Here is a 17500-nt window from a genome sequence, read left to right as displayed (position 1 = left end):
AAAAGTCAGGGAAAAGTCAGGGAATTTTTTTAGTTCTAATGAGTGGCAACCCTGTTGAAGCAACAAGGATAATAAAGACATGTTTAAAATAGCATTTTAGCCGGTGTTTGACAATTTTAATGTGAATCTCCGTAAAAAAACGAAGGATTTCTAACTTCAATCCATGTATTCCTATTCCGGAATACGGTCAATCGAACGCAAACTTAATCTAAGAGATGGACAAAATATTATATATTGAATGAATTTACAGAATCATTCTGTAGAGCCATCCGTTAGTTGACAAGCTGCATGCATGACGATGTGGTTGATGAACAATGGTGAGCTTAAGCAAGGACGACAACGATGTCTAGGCTGGAGAACGCCACAAAACCGTTACAATAGGTTTAATCAGAAAAAAAAACAAACAAAGCATAGCTCTACATACCCCGCAAGTGCGTTTCACATTTCGATATGTTTCTTTGCCGTTCTTGCCCTCACAACAACGTGAAATCACCATATTTGAAGTTTTAACGATAGCGCGAGCGTACAAATTATACGAACCTTTTATTTTCTATTTTTTACTCTGAAACCGCTCGTACAAATTTAGTTTTAGGATCATTCGCTCACATTGTACGACGTGAAGGAGACTGAATAATCGCCAAAGACTTAAACTTGTGTGAAGTTATATTTTGAGGTGACGTTTTTTGTAAACGTATACGTAGCCCCTAATGACGTTGCAACGGCATCAGCATCAATTCTCAGTGTTAATCTTTTATTGTTGTAAGCGGTACCATTCAGCTTTATTCTACCTCATCTTTGCCATGTTTTTTCTTTTACTTGGGCATTTGAAAACAGATTTTATTTTTACATGCGATTCATCCAATATATTTTTGTTCCTTAGAGAACATCTAAGAAACTTACAAAGCCTGCAAAATTATCATCTCTTCTCGATGACGAAGGTGACATGGACGAGGAATCAGATCTCACAGTTGAAAATCTCGTAAAAGCAGTGCGAGATAAGGTCTGTATTGTGGTTCATGCGTCTTCCATTTAAATGATTTTCATGGACGTAAGGAACTAGAAAAAGGAAAAAAAAAAGAGATTTGTTTTTGATGTTGTCTCGGGGATATTCGAAAAAAATTCGAGTGATCCTTTGCGGAAGTCGAACCTATGAACCTTCCAACAATTTGGATATCCTAGTAGTAAGGCGGGACAATAGGCCATTTTCGAAAATATCAAATATTCAGCTTGATAGTGAGGCAGTGAGGGCAAAAACAATAGAAACACGTTGGAATGAATGTGAAAAATATTTGCATATCATACACTTTCCCTTGTCTTTATCCTCTAAACCTCTCTTTCAAGCTGAATTTTAATATAGCGAAAAAGGCCTATTTTTGCCTGCCTAGAACTATTGTCACATAAGCCTAGTTTGAGGGCCTGGTCCCCTCGAGTCTCCTGTGGCTCAGTGGTCTAGAATCCGAACTAGAAATCGGAAGGTCGTCGTAGGTTCGACTGCAAAGCACTCGGATTTTTTTTTCCGAGTGTCCCCGAGTCAGCATTCAGTCATTGGGGTTTAACATTTAACATTTCTTTCAGTACAGTTGGAAAGAAATATGCTTCCAATTTTAGTTGTTTATTTTTTTTATTTTTTCATCAAGAAATTTCGAAAATCAAATTCCAATTAAGATAACTGAGAAAATCGTGTTTCCTCATTTTGTGAAAGTGAAACCTTAAATTTTCGTTTTCCAAAGGAGCGATTGATTTTGAGTAGTCCGTAAAATGTCACGAGGTGGAAGCAAGATGATGCTCATGAAAGTAGCCGAACCTCACAGTCGGAAGACTGAATGAAAGAAGAGCTGTTCGTAGTGTAACAGCGCCAAAAAGCGGATTGGCTCGTCTTTCCAACTGAATTTGTAGAACTTAAAGGGAACATCCACTTCAACGAAAAAATAAATTTAAATAGTAGCAAATAGTGATCATTTTAATTTTGTTTCGAAAAAAGCGTTTGAATCCGAAATAAAGAAGTTTTATAATCGCCATCTTGAATAACTCTGACGTGTTATGGGTGCCCTATTGTTTGTAGACAGAAGCTCTTTGTGTCATAACAATGAGGCAACCGTTGTTCGTCACAGTTATTCAAGATGGCGGCGCCCACGATATTTGAAAGTTAAAATAAGCGATTTTAAAATTCACTTTTCCTGATAGAAACACGGTCTGTGAATGCGGCTTGATTAGTATGTAGAACACGAATTTGACAATCTGAAAGCCAAAACCTCTCGTGCTGCATACTCATTAAACTGCATTCACACACACTGCATTTTTAAGCTAGTGAGTAAATGACGTCACTTTCTCCTCGATCCAAGTCACTGAAAGCTTATCAGTCGAAAGTGCACCAAGTAATGGCAGACCGTTCAATTAAAAAAGTGAAGTTAAATTAAATAGTCTTCCTCTTGAAATTACTACAAAAAATTCCGCCTATTGAGCAATCAACGCAAATACTTTCGAAATGTGAAGAAAAACGAGAGCTGATTTTTTCATCGTGGTAGCACTTTAAAACAAATTTCGAACAAATTTGTTTGGAAACATTATGCCCTTCGGTTTAAACTTATTTTGTGGTAAGAGTGAAGGTTTCCCACCAACAGTCATGGTTACAATGTTGTGTTTGATTCAGTTGTTTTTAATGAGGGGAGGAGATAAACCGGATCACTCTGGTGCAAGGCCTTTTTTCTATAATTTTGAATGTGAATTCTTCATTTTAGAAGGAGGCAAGAGTGTATGGGAAAAAGAGAGAAAAGAATGGAAAAAGAAAGGCAGAAGGCGACCCAGTTCAGATGGATCCACTAGAATACTACGAAGCTGTTAAACTTGCCAAGAAAAAGAAAAAGGAAGTCAACAAGGCTGCCTCAAGGTCAGTTCACTTTGCTCATTTCAACCAAAAGTCTAAATTCAAGACTCGGCCGGGTCTTGAACTCTTCTTATTGTGTACGAGTGGGTTCTTTGAGGGCCTATAGCCACCCATGATTATAATTATTGCTGGGGCTAGCAGTTGTTATATAACTAGTCAGGCTTGTGCTGAATACACTTCTGATGCTCTGATGTTTCCATCATACGGAGGAATCGGTGCTTGCCAGCAGCGAAGAGAAACAGTGCTAGTGGCGAAAACAATCGTTGCTAGTAGAAAGAAAGATCTTATGGCAGTGGCGAAAGGAGTTTGCTCTGCAAGTTGCGAAAAGTCACGGTACCATTCCCATTTGAGTAATCCGGATAGTTCCAATTTTCTTCTGAGCTGTTTTGTCTTACTCGGTATCCCAGATTTCGTGTGACCAAACACTTTTTATGACCATAGTATCTAACTCGATTTTTAGCCCCAACCTTGCTTCTAGCAACCCGTTCCAGAAATTGGAGCTTCCGGATGGGGAACTGATTGACTGCGTGCTCCGTAAAAAGACAAAATACTGAGCGATTCGCTATGAGTATTGGATCGGGTCTTCTTCGGATTTCGCTCGCACTGTGAACGAATCTCAATATACTTCCAGTTTTTTGTTACAGATCCACAGAAGAGCAGCCAGACATGGATGAAAAAGACACCATGGAAGGGAAAAGAGGAATTACCTACCAGGTTTGAGTTGTCTTTGCATTTATATCAATTGCCAGTTTCTTTGCTCTTTCCTCTGTGATTTCCTTTCGTTTTGCTTCTCCCTTTTTTCTTCGTATGTACTTTTTTCCTTATTTCCTTTTCTTCCTTTTTGGCCTCCAGCGCCTTTTGGATGAGATATTTTCATTTGAATCCTATTCATAGTATCGTGCACTGGCTCGCTCTTAATTGTACTTTTAAACCGAAGAAATCAGAAGTAGAAGATCTATTTATAGTTCAGGATAAAATCCTTGAATAGGACATTTTCGAAATATCAAATATTCAGCTTGATAGTGAGGCAGTGAGGAAGAAAACGATAGAGACACGTTGGAATGAATGTGAAAAATATTTGCATAACATCCACTTTCCTTTGTCTTTGTCCTCTAAACCTTTCTTTCAAGCTGAATTTTAATATACAAAAATTTGGTTTATCAACGGAGTTGATAATGTAAATTGACCACCGTACAGAGATTCTAAAAGCTGACGTTTCGAGCGTTAGCCCTTCGCTCTGACGAAGGGCTAACGCTCGAAACGTCAGCTTTTAGAATCTCTGTACGGTGGTCAATTTACATTATCAACTCCGTTGATAAACCAAATTTTTGTATACTACTTCCCCACCGACGCAGCACCACAGTTTCTTTAGAAACTACCCCTTCATGAATTTTAATATATCGAAAAAGGTCTGATTCGTTCAAGGTCTTCTTACTCCATCCCCTGGCTAGTTGGCTCAATGGTGTCACTACGATCAGAAACGAAAAATGCTCAACTTTGATACTTTTCTCTCTCTCTCTCTCCCTTGAAAGTATTTTTCAAATCGATTGACTGATATACTGTACTTGCCACAGATCTCCCAAAATAAGGGTCTCACAATCAAGAAGAAAAAAGAGGATCGCAATCCTCGAGTTAAACTTCGAAAGAAGTATCGCAAGGCCCAAATCAAGCGTAAAAGTCAGGTATGTTGTAACAGCTCTCGCTGCGTTTTAATGGAGGTCGTTACTAACAGGCAGAAATTGGGGTAAATCGAGTATGTTTCACGGATGTTTTGCAAAATGCCAATTGACCATTTTATACAGTCGTTTGCTCAGTGACCTAGCCTATGAATGGCTGCGAGGCTGCCGGTGTCGTTGTATTGATACAGATCTCACTACTTTTTTTCATGTTAATTGTTTTTTTTTTTAATTTCTAAATAGTAGATACATTAACATTAGAAAAGCACAAAGGTTTGTATCAAAGCAGGATCACCGGCAGCCTCGCTACCTTTCTAAGGCCAGGTAACTTAGTTGCAACTGTAAAATGGTCTATTTAAGCCTAATTTCCTCGATACATGTATTTCTTAATTAATCGTAACTATCACAAAATTCTCGAATCTGATTGGTTATCGTCGTCTCCGTCTGTCTCAAAAGACAATGGACTGCACCGGAAGTGTCAGTCGGCTGTGACTGTAAAGTCCAATTCTGGAATGGCAGTTGTCACAGTTGCTGCAATTGTAGGGTGTTTGTAGTGGGGGTGCAGAAGCTGCTCTCGCTCAATCATTCCCTTCTGTCGTGCCACTGCTGTTCCCTCCTGATCTCTGCTCTCTTCACCCCTGTCCGCACCACGTGGTGCCAGTTGCTGCGGTTAGCGGCGGCTGCTGTCACAGCCCTGATTGCAGTAACTGGACACTTGTACGCGTCATCAAGCACGTGCTAGTTGTACTTGAACCATCGATCTTTTTGCAGAGCTATTTAAAAAATAAGGAAAGTTGAGCAGATTAAGCTATAAAAATTTTATCATGGTCATCTCTTATTTTGTAATAGTCACGATTAATCAATGATATAACTTCGTGTTGTTCAATAGGCCTTTTGCAACTAACGATCACATGGTACAAAATCCGCCATGCTGGAGGGCAAGCTCATTATTATTTCCCCACTGGGACGTAAAAACAAAGAGACCTGAACCAGTCAAGCTTGACTTGCCTTTGTTTTAATGTGCCAGTGGGGGAATAATAATGAGCTTGCACCCTCCTCACCGACGAGGCGTTTGAAGGTAGTTGTATGTTTTGGGGAGAATCGTTTTGTACCGCTTTCTAGTAATTGTTCCGTAATAAAGCATCACACTACGTGTATTTATGCAATATCACCGTTCTTGGATATCAGGAGACTCCGCAGTGCGACTTAAATAGTGTCAACACGAGGGTCATCACCACTTATCCAAGAACGGTGATATTGCATAAATACACGTAGTGTGATGCTTTATTACGGAACAATTACTAGAAAGCGGTACAAAACGATTCTCACCAAAACATACAACTACCTTCAAACGCCTCGTCGGTGACAAAACGGGACGCGAACGTACCTCGCTATCCCGTTATTAAGTAAACATAATTTCAATCATCCAGTTTTGTAAAATGTTAAGGAATTAAATCTTTTACTGAAAATAGTGCATTGAAACATAGAACGTTTCGGTCATAAAACCATGGCTTTCATCAGCTAGCCTGCGTAGCAAGCGTTTCCGTGGGGTTTCCGCGCAAAGAGTTCGCTCCTCGCCCGCTGGAAACGCGTGCTATGCAGTCTATTCATCAGCTAATGCTGGAGGTCGCGTGACCTGGACAGATCACGTGACAGGCGACTAGGAAAGCGCCTCAGCACCCGGTCCCATGTGTTGGACAAACTGAAACGGAGCCCCCCTTTGCGGTTGAGAGAAGGCTGCTCCACCCTTTCCCATATGGCCTCCTTTATGCCTCGTCGGACACAGTCCTCTTGTCGATCGAGTATCACCAGGTCCGTGTTGTTGAAAGAGTGACGGGTTTCCTTACAGTGTAGGAACACCGCAGAAGTCTGCCTCGTTGGATCCCTGTTGACGGTGCTGATCCAGGCGGGTACGCAGGGATTGTTTGGTTTCGCCAACATAGCTGGCCGCACATCCCTGAGATTCACACGGGATCCCGTAGACCAAATTTGACAACTTTTCTCTAGGCATCTTGTCTTTGACCTTGACCAGTTTAGATCTTAATGTGCCATAAGAGAAGTACGTGGTGCTGAGACATAGATCCACAATATCGACCAGTTGTTTAACGCTTAGATTAATGCGCTTCTCCAAGGTGGAATCGTGGAGTAGCTTGTGTTTATCTACTTGAAGCGCTTTAGCCGGGATGCTCGTAAATAAAGCCGTCACATAAAGTCACATAACATCTCGACTACCTTTAAACCGTTTGGCATAGTAAGACCTAAACTGGTCAAGGTCAAAGACAAGATGCCTAGAGAAAGTTGTCAAATTTGGTCTACGGGATCCCGTGTGGGTCTCAGGGATGTGCGGCCAGCTATGTTGGCGAAACCAAACAATCCCTGCGTACCCGCCTGGATCAGCACCGTCACCAGGGATCCAACCAGGCACAGACCTCTGCGGTGTACTACACTGTAAGGAAACCCGTCAATCTTTCAACAACACGGACCTGGTGATACTCGTTCGAGAAGAGGCATAAAGGAGGCCATATGGGAAAGGGTGGAGCAGCCTTCTCTCAACCGCAAAGGGGGGCTCCGTTTCAGTTTGTCCAACACATCGGACCGGGCCTGAGGCGCTTTCCTAGTCGACTGTCACGTGATCTGTCCAGGTCACGTGACCTCCAGCATTAGCTGATGAAGGCCATGGTTTATGGCCGAAACGTTCTGTGTTTCAATACACTATTTCCAGTAAAAGATTTAATTCCTTAACATATCCCGATCCCGTTATTATTGCAAGTTTATAGACCCTATGCAAAAATGGCGGTCTTTAAATTATTCTTTTGTTCATATTCAAAATAGCCCAACTAACCTATATGCGATGTCATTGGCTCCAGTCAAACTTTCCTGCGTTAATAGGCCTCGCGCGCGGCTATTTTGAAGTTACTCGTCCGATTACTCCCTGAATTGTATTCCACTCTGTCCTATTACCATTATTAATGTAGTCGAAACAGAAAGAAAGCTCATGTCAGGCGTAAATGTTGCCACATTGATCAAATACGAAACAGGAAGACTTTAAGGCAGTCGCACCCTTTGGTTTCCGTTTGTTTTAGTGCATTGATATTTGAAGAATAAAGTAAAGACGATCACAGCACCACCGCTTCATTAACTAACTCGTATGACTGGTTATTCCAACAGGTTCTACCCGTTTTGAACGAGCAATACCGGTATGGCGGCGAGGCAACGGGGATTAAATCGAATCTTACCAGGAGTATCAAAATCAGATGATATTATCGTGTACATCTTGGATATGTTTTGCAGTGCGACGGTGACATCTTTACGCGTGGAATTTTAAATCACTTTAGGTGGATTATTTTCTTAGCATGTTAATCCATCCGGCCTTGCATGTTGCCTACATGTTACAGTATGAAATCACCGAATCTTGACTTCATAACTTATCGGGTTCTAATGATTTACATCACATGTAATACTTTTGATGAAGAAAGTCAGAATAGTATGTCTCCTGAAAGTGCAGGTGTTTGCTAGTTCACTGTTTCTCTGTTCTCGCTGAAAACCTCCTTTTGGATATAACATGCAGCCGACAGTAACTGGTGTAAAACTCTTGTGTGATCCCTTCCTAGTAATAAGTACAAGTGTCAGTCTTTTCACCGTCTGTGACGTAATCTCGGTTAACAAGCTATAACAAGGCTAAAATTGTAACAAGGAATTAATGAAGAGGATCTTGGCCGACTTTGAACTGCTTTATTTTCAGTCCACTGAGAAGATGTGGATTTTGCAACCTCTGCCACTCTTTGGAACAGTTTTTTTTAATGTCAGCTATCCAAAGCAAGAGTAAATTAGATAAAAATGTTGTTATGGCATGGGTGGGCTCCCTAGCACAGTCACAAATGAGTCTATTTTTAGAATGCCCGTTCCCGCAAAAATCAGTTGTCATGTCCCTGAAAAAAAAAAACATGGCAGAAGTAATCACGCGTGACATGGCTTCTTCTGATTGGTTAAAATTGGCGGCCCTTTGTTTGTTTCGCGCGCAAAGTGTATCTAAAAATAAATCTATTTGTGACTGTGCTGGGGTAAGACCGCAAAGTGATAGATCAACACTATTATCTAATTCAGTCTTGTCCAAAGCAGCGCGAGGCTGAATCCAGTGACTCCATGGGCCTTAATCACACGGCGGCTATGTTGAGCCGCGAGGGTTTGAAAACCTCGTTTCCAAACATTTCAACTCGACGCTCGGGGTACGAAATCTATATTGTCTATGGCCAATATGGCCGCCGCGCAAATAAGGCCCATTGACGAGTAAATTCGTCTGTCTTTAGACAGATTAAAAGCTATTTTAAGTCTCACTCCCAGGAGTCAATGGGTTCAGTAAACTCGAGGGGCGTAACGTGATTAAATGGCATCAGTAACGTTCTATACTTGGTCCAGCTAACTTAAGGAGACTTCGCTCGTCAACTGGAAATAAACTTTAATGTATGTAGAAATCTTCTGTGTAATAATTTCGGGAGAATTTTTCAGAATTTTTATCAGGGGGCTTTGAGTGAACTCTTAAAATTTCTTGGGAATTTTTCATGCTAAAAGTTCTCTTTATGTGAGGATAGTTTCAAGACAATGTCATTTAGAATGTTACCAAGCTGTCAAGTGTCAAGCGATTCGAAGTCGGCTGCTTAAATCCCTAAGATTCATTCAAGTTTTAGCCGTTTTTATTGCCAATAAATTTGACTTTGAGCCCAAGCCTTGAAAAGTCTTTATTTAAAAAGGGGAAATTGAATAAGTGAATCTTTTCTTAACAATGATTTAGACAATGCGAACTATCATTTGGAACATATTACCAAAGGAAACTGGGTAGCCTTGCTTGCATTAAATATTATTTTAATGATTTAATGGTTTAGTGATTTTGAATGACATTTACATTTACTCATGTACTTGACTAATTTACTTGTCTTGAACTAATTATTCAATAGATTTGCTAAGAGGGCAAGCCTGAGTCACCTCTCTGAATTTTTGACGCGGGTAACTTCGTGTAGGTTATCACCACATTCCGCCGAACAACCCTCTAATCAACAGCAGCTGTTAAATAATTATTGGGTTCACACTAGGCACTAAGTCTGTCTTAGCCTAAGTCAAGCCAAGTCACCCTCAGTTCTCTTAAGCGTTCAGACATATCTAGAAGTCAAATTCTTTCCGTGCAAAGCTGTCATCATTGGCCCTTTTTATACTAGAGACGCATAATCCGTCCAGACGAATCATGCGTCTCTTATTTTATCCGCCTGGTGTAAAGACGGGACGAACTATATGAGACGCATAATTCGTCTTGGACGAACTTGGGAAACATTTTTTCTGCGTCTGTTAAATTCGTCTAGTATAAAGACGGGCTCTAGACGCATAATGCGTCTGAACGAACTTTCCAGTTTAGTGCGTCTTCGAAGACGCACTAAAATAGATTCTTCGTCTGGACGCATAATGCGTCTTGTCGCCGTCTTTATACTAGACGAATTTAACAGACGCAGAAAAAATGTTTGCCCAAGTTCGTCCCAGACGAATTATGCGTCTCTAGTATAAAAACGGCCATTAACGGTAAAAATAACAGATAAGGTAACTAACATCATAAATGTGGTGAGGCAGTCACGATCCATTTTAGCGAAGAAGTTGAGATCAAAATGAGACAGAAGCCGTAAAATCGCTGTAATTGCGACTGTTGTCTGTTTATTAAATTTACAAAGGTTGATCAGCCAAATAACCTTACAAAATCTTATATTCCTTCGTGAAAGAATGATGGAAGATTTTGTCCAAGAGAGTGAAAGCCTGCTTTTTCTGACCGCCCTACTTTTGAGCGTTCACCGAAGACGAGGTAATTTTCGGCACATAAGAAGACGAGCGTGGGCCTGGCCAAGACCACAGAACTGGTTTGAAGTAATGCTAGCATCACCTCTGCTGAATGTTCTTTGGAAACCAAACTTTCGATTATAACGTGAAACGTTTGACGAGCTTTGCCAAATTCTATCTGATAAAACCCACGATTTTGAGTCATGTTTGAAACAGACTTAAAAACTGCTTAGGTCGTTTGAGTTTGCCGACACTAAGACAGAAATAACGCTTCTGTGACTTAGTGGTTCACACCTGTCATTTTCACTAAGTCGACTTGAGAAATTACTAAGTCAGACTTAGTGGTCTAGTGTGAAACCAACAAATATTTATTGAATAATTAATTCGTGACAAGTAAATTCGACAAGTAAATGTCCAGCCAGACTCTTATGACCAGCGGTTTCTTTATGCTACATGCCCCACACCTCCCCTCCCCTGTGCTCATAATAGGAAGAACAATCGATCATGGCAGAAGAAAAAGATCTCGAAGTTGATCTCGAAAAGTTAACCGATGCATTTAGAGCACTTCGAGAGAAAGCCAAAGAATTAGGAATCAAAGATTCTCATCTTGTAAAAATATCATCCGTAAAGAGTCTCCAGAAAAAACGGGTGACCTTCTTTGTTTTGACGACTGCTATATTCGGGCTGCTGGGAATTTTTGGCGGAGTTGCTTTTCTACTTCATCGACATGAATTCACTCATCATTCATTGTTCAAGTTTTCTCAATATCTCATTGATTTTAGCATGGACAAAGATATCTGCCTCCTTCCGTATCCAGAGATTATTTTGGACATGTTTCGGCCACCCGTAAATTGCAGCGTTTGTAAAGAAGTTCACAAGGTCGACAGAGTTTCTGCTTTGAGTAAGGAAGAGTTTTTACGGAAGTATGCTTACACAGCTCGCCCTGTTGTGATTACAGACGGTACGAAAGATTGGACAGCTCCAGAGTATTTCAGCTTCAAGTATTTTAAGTCGATTTATTCCCCAGATAGCCCTGTAATGAGTTCTGAAGACAGCAATTGTCAGTTCTTTCCCTACCAGTCGGGCTACACCGCGCTGGAAGAAGTTTTCAACATGTCTGAAAAAGATGCAAATATGGAAGGGAAACCCTGGTATATTGGCTGGTAAGAAATTCTTTTATTAATTTGTCAGTGTTATGATGCATTTTCTACCTCGTGAATCACCTTCCTTTTTTTTTGTTTTAAAGACTTAAGCTTAAAATTATTTTGCGTGTATGTTACATAGTTTGTTTAACTCGATAATTTAACATGTTCATTTTCAGTTGTTTGTGTAAAATTTGTACCACGCTGGGTATCGACTATAACCGTTGTTTTAAACAAAACGTTTTATCATACGGCAAACTTATTATTAAATTTATTGTCTACAGTGGCCTGCGAACATTTTCAATTAATTATTTAATTTGTACCACAGTATGTCGACTATTTTTTCTTTCACGTGTTAGCGTCACCCGATGTAGAAAACATCTGTTACCGAGTCGCCTTTATCATGCCTTATCGGGAAAAGTTTAATCGATAGACTTTAAATTTCAATTTAGTTGTCCAATTTCTAATTAATTTTCCTTTTTGTAAATTTTTGTTCACGTGTATGGGTAAAAATATAGGAGATAATCCGATGCTTGCATGTATATCCAGGTACAGATAAGATAAATGTTATTTTTGTTACAACTGTAATAGATCTATGGAGCTATTTGAGGAGGCCCTTGGATCCATGGATATGCTTGGGCTATCTATAGATATTTGAAGAGGCCCTTATTGTAGAATATCTGTTCTCAGATATGAAACATGATAAATATTTTGACTTTTTTTGTATGTTGGTCTGAAACTAGTGATATAGTTTACAAGTACATAAAAAATGGAAGCAGAACAAAATTAAAGCTTTTTGCATAATTGAATGCAATTGCAGAGCTAGCCCCAGTTGTTTTCAAAGGGTGGACAGTGCTATCCACTGGATAAATCACTATCCAGGGGTTAAGTGCTATCAAATCAATTGCTTATCCAATGGATAGTGCTATCCCATCCTTTGAACAACTGGGACCTGCACTTTTTCAGGTAGAAAGTGCTGTCTTAACAGATTGCTGTCAGTGGGGGCCTTAATATTGTGATATGGTTCAGTGCTGAACTAAACTTTGTCAGTTAAGTAATTTACAAGAGATTTTTTCTCAATTTTGTTTTTCATATCGTTCAAGCCCTTTGTGAAGTTTCTTAATAATTGGGTGAAAGTGGTGGCTACAGTGTGAAAAAGTATAAAAGATAGAAAAATTTAACAACAGTGGTTAATAATAATGATATTGCTTTATTGTCATAAAATAATATATTTCTTTAGTGCAAGATCAATCTGCAATTTAAGAGGAGATTACCAAAATTTTACTTTTAATTTATCTCATTTTGGTCCAAAGGAGCAACTGTGACTCATCTGCAGCCAATGAACTTCGTAAACATTATAACATGCCCTACTTTCTGCCTGAGACATCAGAATCAAGCAAAACTGATTGGGTGTTTATGGGATGCCCTGGATATGGCGCACATCTACATGTACGTATTTGCTCTTTGTATAAATACCAATAGTTACAAGTATGTTTGCTAGTTACAACATCATTCATGAAATATTAAATTCAATTGTTATGTCAGCTTTTAAGAATTGTTGTACTTCCATTCTCTCATACAGTCAAATTCGGTATCATTGTAACCCTTGTCTGAAGAATAGTAAAAGCTCTGAAATTTCTAGATAAGGGCCAAGTCGCACTAGAGGGCAATTTCGGATTTGTTCAGGACAAATCTGACTTGAAATCGGCCAGTGACAAAAAAATTGTCCGGAAAGCTACAGTCGCACTTGAGAACAAAATATGTGAACAAAACATCACACCATGCTGTGAGCGTCGCGCAATTTCCTGTGAAACTGCCTTTACTCGCGGTTTCCATCCACAAACCGCGACACGAGGGATCTCAAAATGTTCTCAGCTGACGAAGATGTACGGCGCAAAGAAGTTTGGGATGATCGGGCATTGAGCCGTCTTCGCTGAACTGAAAGGATTCTTGCAACGAGTCAGAACGCGTGGTAGAAGGAGATGGGCTGGGAGTTCCTCCATTGTTGAATATGTAAGGCCTAGGCATCGGATAGATCCATCCTTGGTGGATATTGGGAAAATTCTTGCCACATTTCATACGGAAAATATTGGTCGCCCGCGCCTGGATTCATGTTGTTGCGAAATGAGGACGTTTTCAATTTTACCGCGAAGTCTATAGCCTGCGAGCAGGCTCTCTCTCTTCGGTGGGCCTGCTCGCAGGCTACGAAGTCTATCGCATAGAGACTCTGCTACACATCACCTGTCAAATCATTTCCGAATCAAGACACCCTCACTATTGTTTTTCAAGATTTGTTTCAGTTCGGCCTGCTCCAGAGGTAGTTGACGGCATCTTTGAAGTTTGTCCGTCTGCGACCAAATTTTGTCCTTCGGTGGACAAACCGGTCGCACTTGGTTTTTCATTGTGATGAGAGATTTTTGACATAAGTAAACAGTTTTGTCCTCTAGTACGACTTGGCCCTAATTCAGCATTTTTTTGTCTTGACCTACTGAACAGAGTATCACATTTTCTTTAGTTAACAAGTATCCTTGCTACTCAGTGTCTACATTGTAATAATTATGCTACTGCTGTAGCTGAAAATGTCTACATATTTATCGGGAAAGAACCTTCTTTTTTGGGTAGCACTCGTTGATTACAGTCATTAGCAAGTGATTTTAGCTTAGGTGATCAGTGACATTACCCGTTGAGTTTGGAATTGACAATTTTATGGAGGGTCAGGATGGGGGGGTGGAATCTCAGCTATCAACTAAATGTTTGCCCATTTCTCAGCTGTCAGCTAAAGTTTTGGCCATTTCTCAGGTAACAGTTAAAATGTTGGCCGAATCTCAGCTATCAGTTAACCCCATCCATGCCCTTGTGGCGGTACAGATCCTATTAGGCCTTCATGGTATAAATCTTTATGTCCAAAGGCAAGCTACATGTATAATCTTCCTTAAAGGGTTTGGAACACTTCAATGATTTTCTGGTGTACACTGATTCTTGAACATCACTGTGCCTTCTCTCATCCACTCCCCACAGACAATATGATTTTTCAGGTGCAACTCACTGCCCTGTACATTCAATTTACCGAGTGGAGAGGGGGGTTGTTAACAAAGGTAATGGCAGATCTGTTAGAACCTTGATAAAACCAAATGAAACAATCACTTTATCTAAGTTTCAAGTTATATAAGCCAGGTGGCTACTAATTGGAAAGACAAGAAAATGGCCAAAGAGAACTTGTCAAATCATATCAAGATCAAACTACCAGCATGTTTTATTTTTATAAAAGAGGGGAAATAGGAGTATCTATTGAAAATCTTTTGAAGCTGAGTGGAGAATTAACTTAAAAAGAAAATGTGTTTGAACCATGCATGGTGAAGAGGTGAGGAATTGAGACCAGGCCATATTGATGGAAGGCTATTGTGGTCACCAACCTGCCAGCCCTGCTCAGCTCCCCATTATGAAAAAATGATGAAGCGGTACTTGTAATATAGATAGCAGAAGGGTCAAGTTCGACTTGAACCACACTTTTGTCCAGAAATAATAGCTGTGTCTAAAACATTCTTAACCATGTAATTATAAGAATGTAAGCTTGATTCTCTTGCTGCTTGTTCAACAGATTGATGCTGTAGGGAATCCTTCATGGCAGGCCCAAATCAAAGGAACAAAAAAATGGACACTGGAGCCCCCTCCAGAATGTTCGCATATCTGTGATCCAAAACTTGAAGTGATTGTAAATACAGGGGAAATAAGTAAGTGTGATTCATAAATTCTTTACTGTGATGTCCATAATAATATTATTTCTAGCAATATTGTTTAAGAAAGGATTTTCTTTATTTTATGCAATTTTTTTTCCTCAAATTATATAGCGATTAATAGACAACATCGATATTTAAGGCCATCAGGGCTTCAGAAGATTCATGAAAGCCAGGCCAGTAAACTAGATTCAGGTAATTAAAGGCTGCATTCTGCTAGTACAGTGGAGACTCTAATCATCGCATTCTTGCAAAATGCTGCAAAGAACATGATTAATTTTACTCCTGATTAATAAAAAATATTATATTTTAAATTTATTTTTTTCCAAGTTCCCAATGGGTCCCATTTTAAAAAACATTTCATTTCATATGTGTATTCTCACATTCACTCACTTGGGTGGTTGGTTGGCCGCATCTCAGATATGCGTAAAGGTGACTGTGCGACACAGTTATGAGCTATGCTGTCAGTCGTTATTTGACTCTGTAGCTGCATGCTGCAGCTTGAATTAAACACCTGGCACATTTCACCCTTGCTCACCATAGAGTCTCCAGTAGCTCAGTGGTTGGAACATCCAACTACAATGTGGATCACAGAGGGTCGTTGGTTCAAATCCCATCTGGGGCTCGGATTTTTCTGAGTTCCCAATGGGTGCCATTAACATTTAATTTCATATAAATTTATTATTATTATTATTATTATTATTATTATTATTATTATTATTATTATTGTGGTTGATTTATACAATTTCTCAGACACACAGGTATCAATGGTCTGGTCTACAAAAAAATTGGTTTGGGAGCAGTCAACAACAAGTTAACAAAGGTCCCAAACCTGACGTCCCCTCCTGCATCCTACAATGTAGGCGGACATGGCGTCTTGCCTTAAGATTCTTACTGTTCCAAGGAGTGCCATTTTCTGCATTACATTAATCGGTGGCCTCCACCCAAATATTCTTAACATATTTTTCAAAGCTATCTTTTATCAAGGCTCCAATCATCACTGGAATCACCTCTACTATCTTTATGTGCGACAACTTTCCAACCTCTTTTCTTTCAGTAGTTCATATTTTTCCACCACTTTCTCCTTCTTGTTCATTGTATAGATTATAATGTCCAATCTTTTTGCTTCAACTGTGTTGTTGTTGCTGTTATTATTATTATTATTATTATTATTATTGTTGTTGTTGTTGTGGTTGTTGTTGTTGTTGTTGTTACTCAATTAGAGGACTCTTACTTAGCTCTTATTAACCGAGCAGGAGTTCTGTATGGGAGAATCTTGACCGAGGTCGTGAGTACAGACCGAACGCAGTGAGGTCTTGCACATGACCGAGGTCAATACTCAATATTTTTGCATTTTAGTTTGCATCTTTTCATCGCAAAACATTACCAGTCTAGATGCCGGTCTAGATGGGAAAATCTACACCGCGGTCAATATTGATTTCAGCCAATCAAATTCGTGAACTTGGTAGTTCCCAGTCCTTGTGAGACAGCCATATAATAATGTGCAATAATAAACTGTTTTCAAAAATTCTCTATTTGCAGTTGTTCTCGACACAAACAAGTGGTTCCACCAAACAGACATTATTGGCAAGGAAATGAGTATCACAATAGGATCAGAATATGATTAGTGTCTGCTTACCCACACTTATGCACCAGTTTCCTAAGCTGCATTACCTCCCTTTCTGAGCAAATGTTACTGATCTGTAGGGACTTGGAGTTGATATTGCTGACTGTTGATTCCTGGCCATAGTGTGGATAGCGCTTGTTTACTGGCTGTTGATAAATATCCAGTGAATAGAGGTATCCATCCACCTTTTGAACGATCAAGTAGTGATACTGTTCTGCCAGGAAAAAAATTTGGAGGAGGGGTTCTTTATACAGGCATTCATCCATGGAGCAAAGCCATGCGACAGTCAACTAAAGGAAAATAGATGGTGACTTGTGATGTCATCAAGTTTGTAAATTAGAAACCATAAAGCCCGCCAATTAACCTTCTCCAGCTTAGGTTTTTTCGTCGCGATTTTAATTAGTTTGCCAGTTTTAACTTTGATAAAGACCTTCTTTCGTAAATGAAGTTTCAACTGCTCACGGCCGATTAACACTATCAGCCAAGGCATCAAGGCTACTTTTGAGGTCCTGTTAATTATGTGGGTTTAGAATATTAACTAGTGGGTTGAGTTTATTGTAAAAAGTCCATATCACCAATATAATTAAATATCGAGGAATTATGCATAAATTATGATGACGACG

The 17500-nt window shown here is 39.7% G+C and overlaps 2 protein-coding genes across 3 annotated transcripts in view; both read left to right on the top strand.

Moving 5' to 3' along the window:
* Window positions 1-9697, top strand: part of LOC137997456 (something about silencing protein 10-like) — a 27073-nt gene extending 17376 nt beyond the window's left edge. Inside the window, exons 17-21 of one of the 2 annotated variants that reach the window (XM_068843485.1) lie at window positions 881-1000; window positions 2742-2887; window positions 3529-3598; window positions 4459-4566; window positions 7729-9697. In XM_068843485.1, the coding sequence (XP_068699586.1) occupies window positions 881-1000; window positions 2742-2887; window positions 3529-3598; window positions 4459-4566; window positions 7729-7818 (534 nt within the window). In that variant the 3' untranslated portion in view covers window positions 7819-9697. Of the gene's footprint in view, window positions 1-880; window positions 1001-2738; window positions 2888-3528; window positions 3599-4458; window positions 4567-7728 lie in introns of both variants that reach the window. The other variant, XM_068843478.1, reaches the window with a different exon arrangement.
* A 1109-nt stretch (window positions 9698-10806) lies between these two features.
* LOC137997436 (uncharacterized) overlaps window positions 10807-17500 on the top strand; it is a 7419-nt gene continuing 725 nt past the window's right edge. The window contains exons 1-4 of the mRNA XM_068843450.1: window positions 10807-11537; window positions 12830-12965; window positions 15115-15247; window positions 16793-17500. The exon at window positions 16793-17500 is cut by the window's right edge and continues 725 nt beyond it. Of these exons, the coding sequence (XP_068699551.1) occupies window positions 10879-11537; window positions 12830-12965; window positions 15115-15247; window positions 16793-16878 (1014 nt within the window). The 5' untranslated portion in view covers window positions 10807-10878 and the 3' untranslated portion in view covers window positions 16879-17500. The remainder of the gene's footprint in view (window positions 11538-12829; window positions 12966-15114; window positions 15248-16792) is intronic.

This window comes from Montipora foliosa, chromosome 1 (assembly GCF_036669935.1).
Source record: "Montipora foliosa isolate CH-2021 chromosome 1, ASM3666993v2, whole genome shotgun sequence".
Lineage (NCBI taxonomy): Eukaryota > Metazoa > Cnidaria > Anthozoa > Scleractinia > Acroporidae > Montipora > Montipora foliosa.
This window is presented reverse-complemented; position numbering and strand designations above follow the sequence as displayed.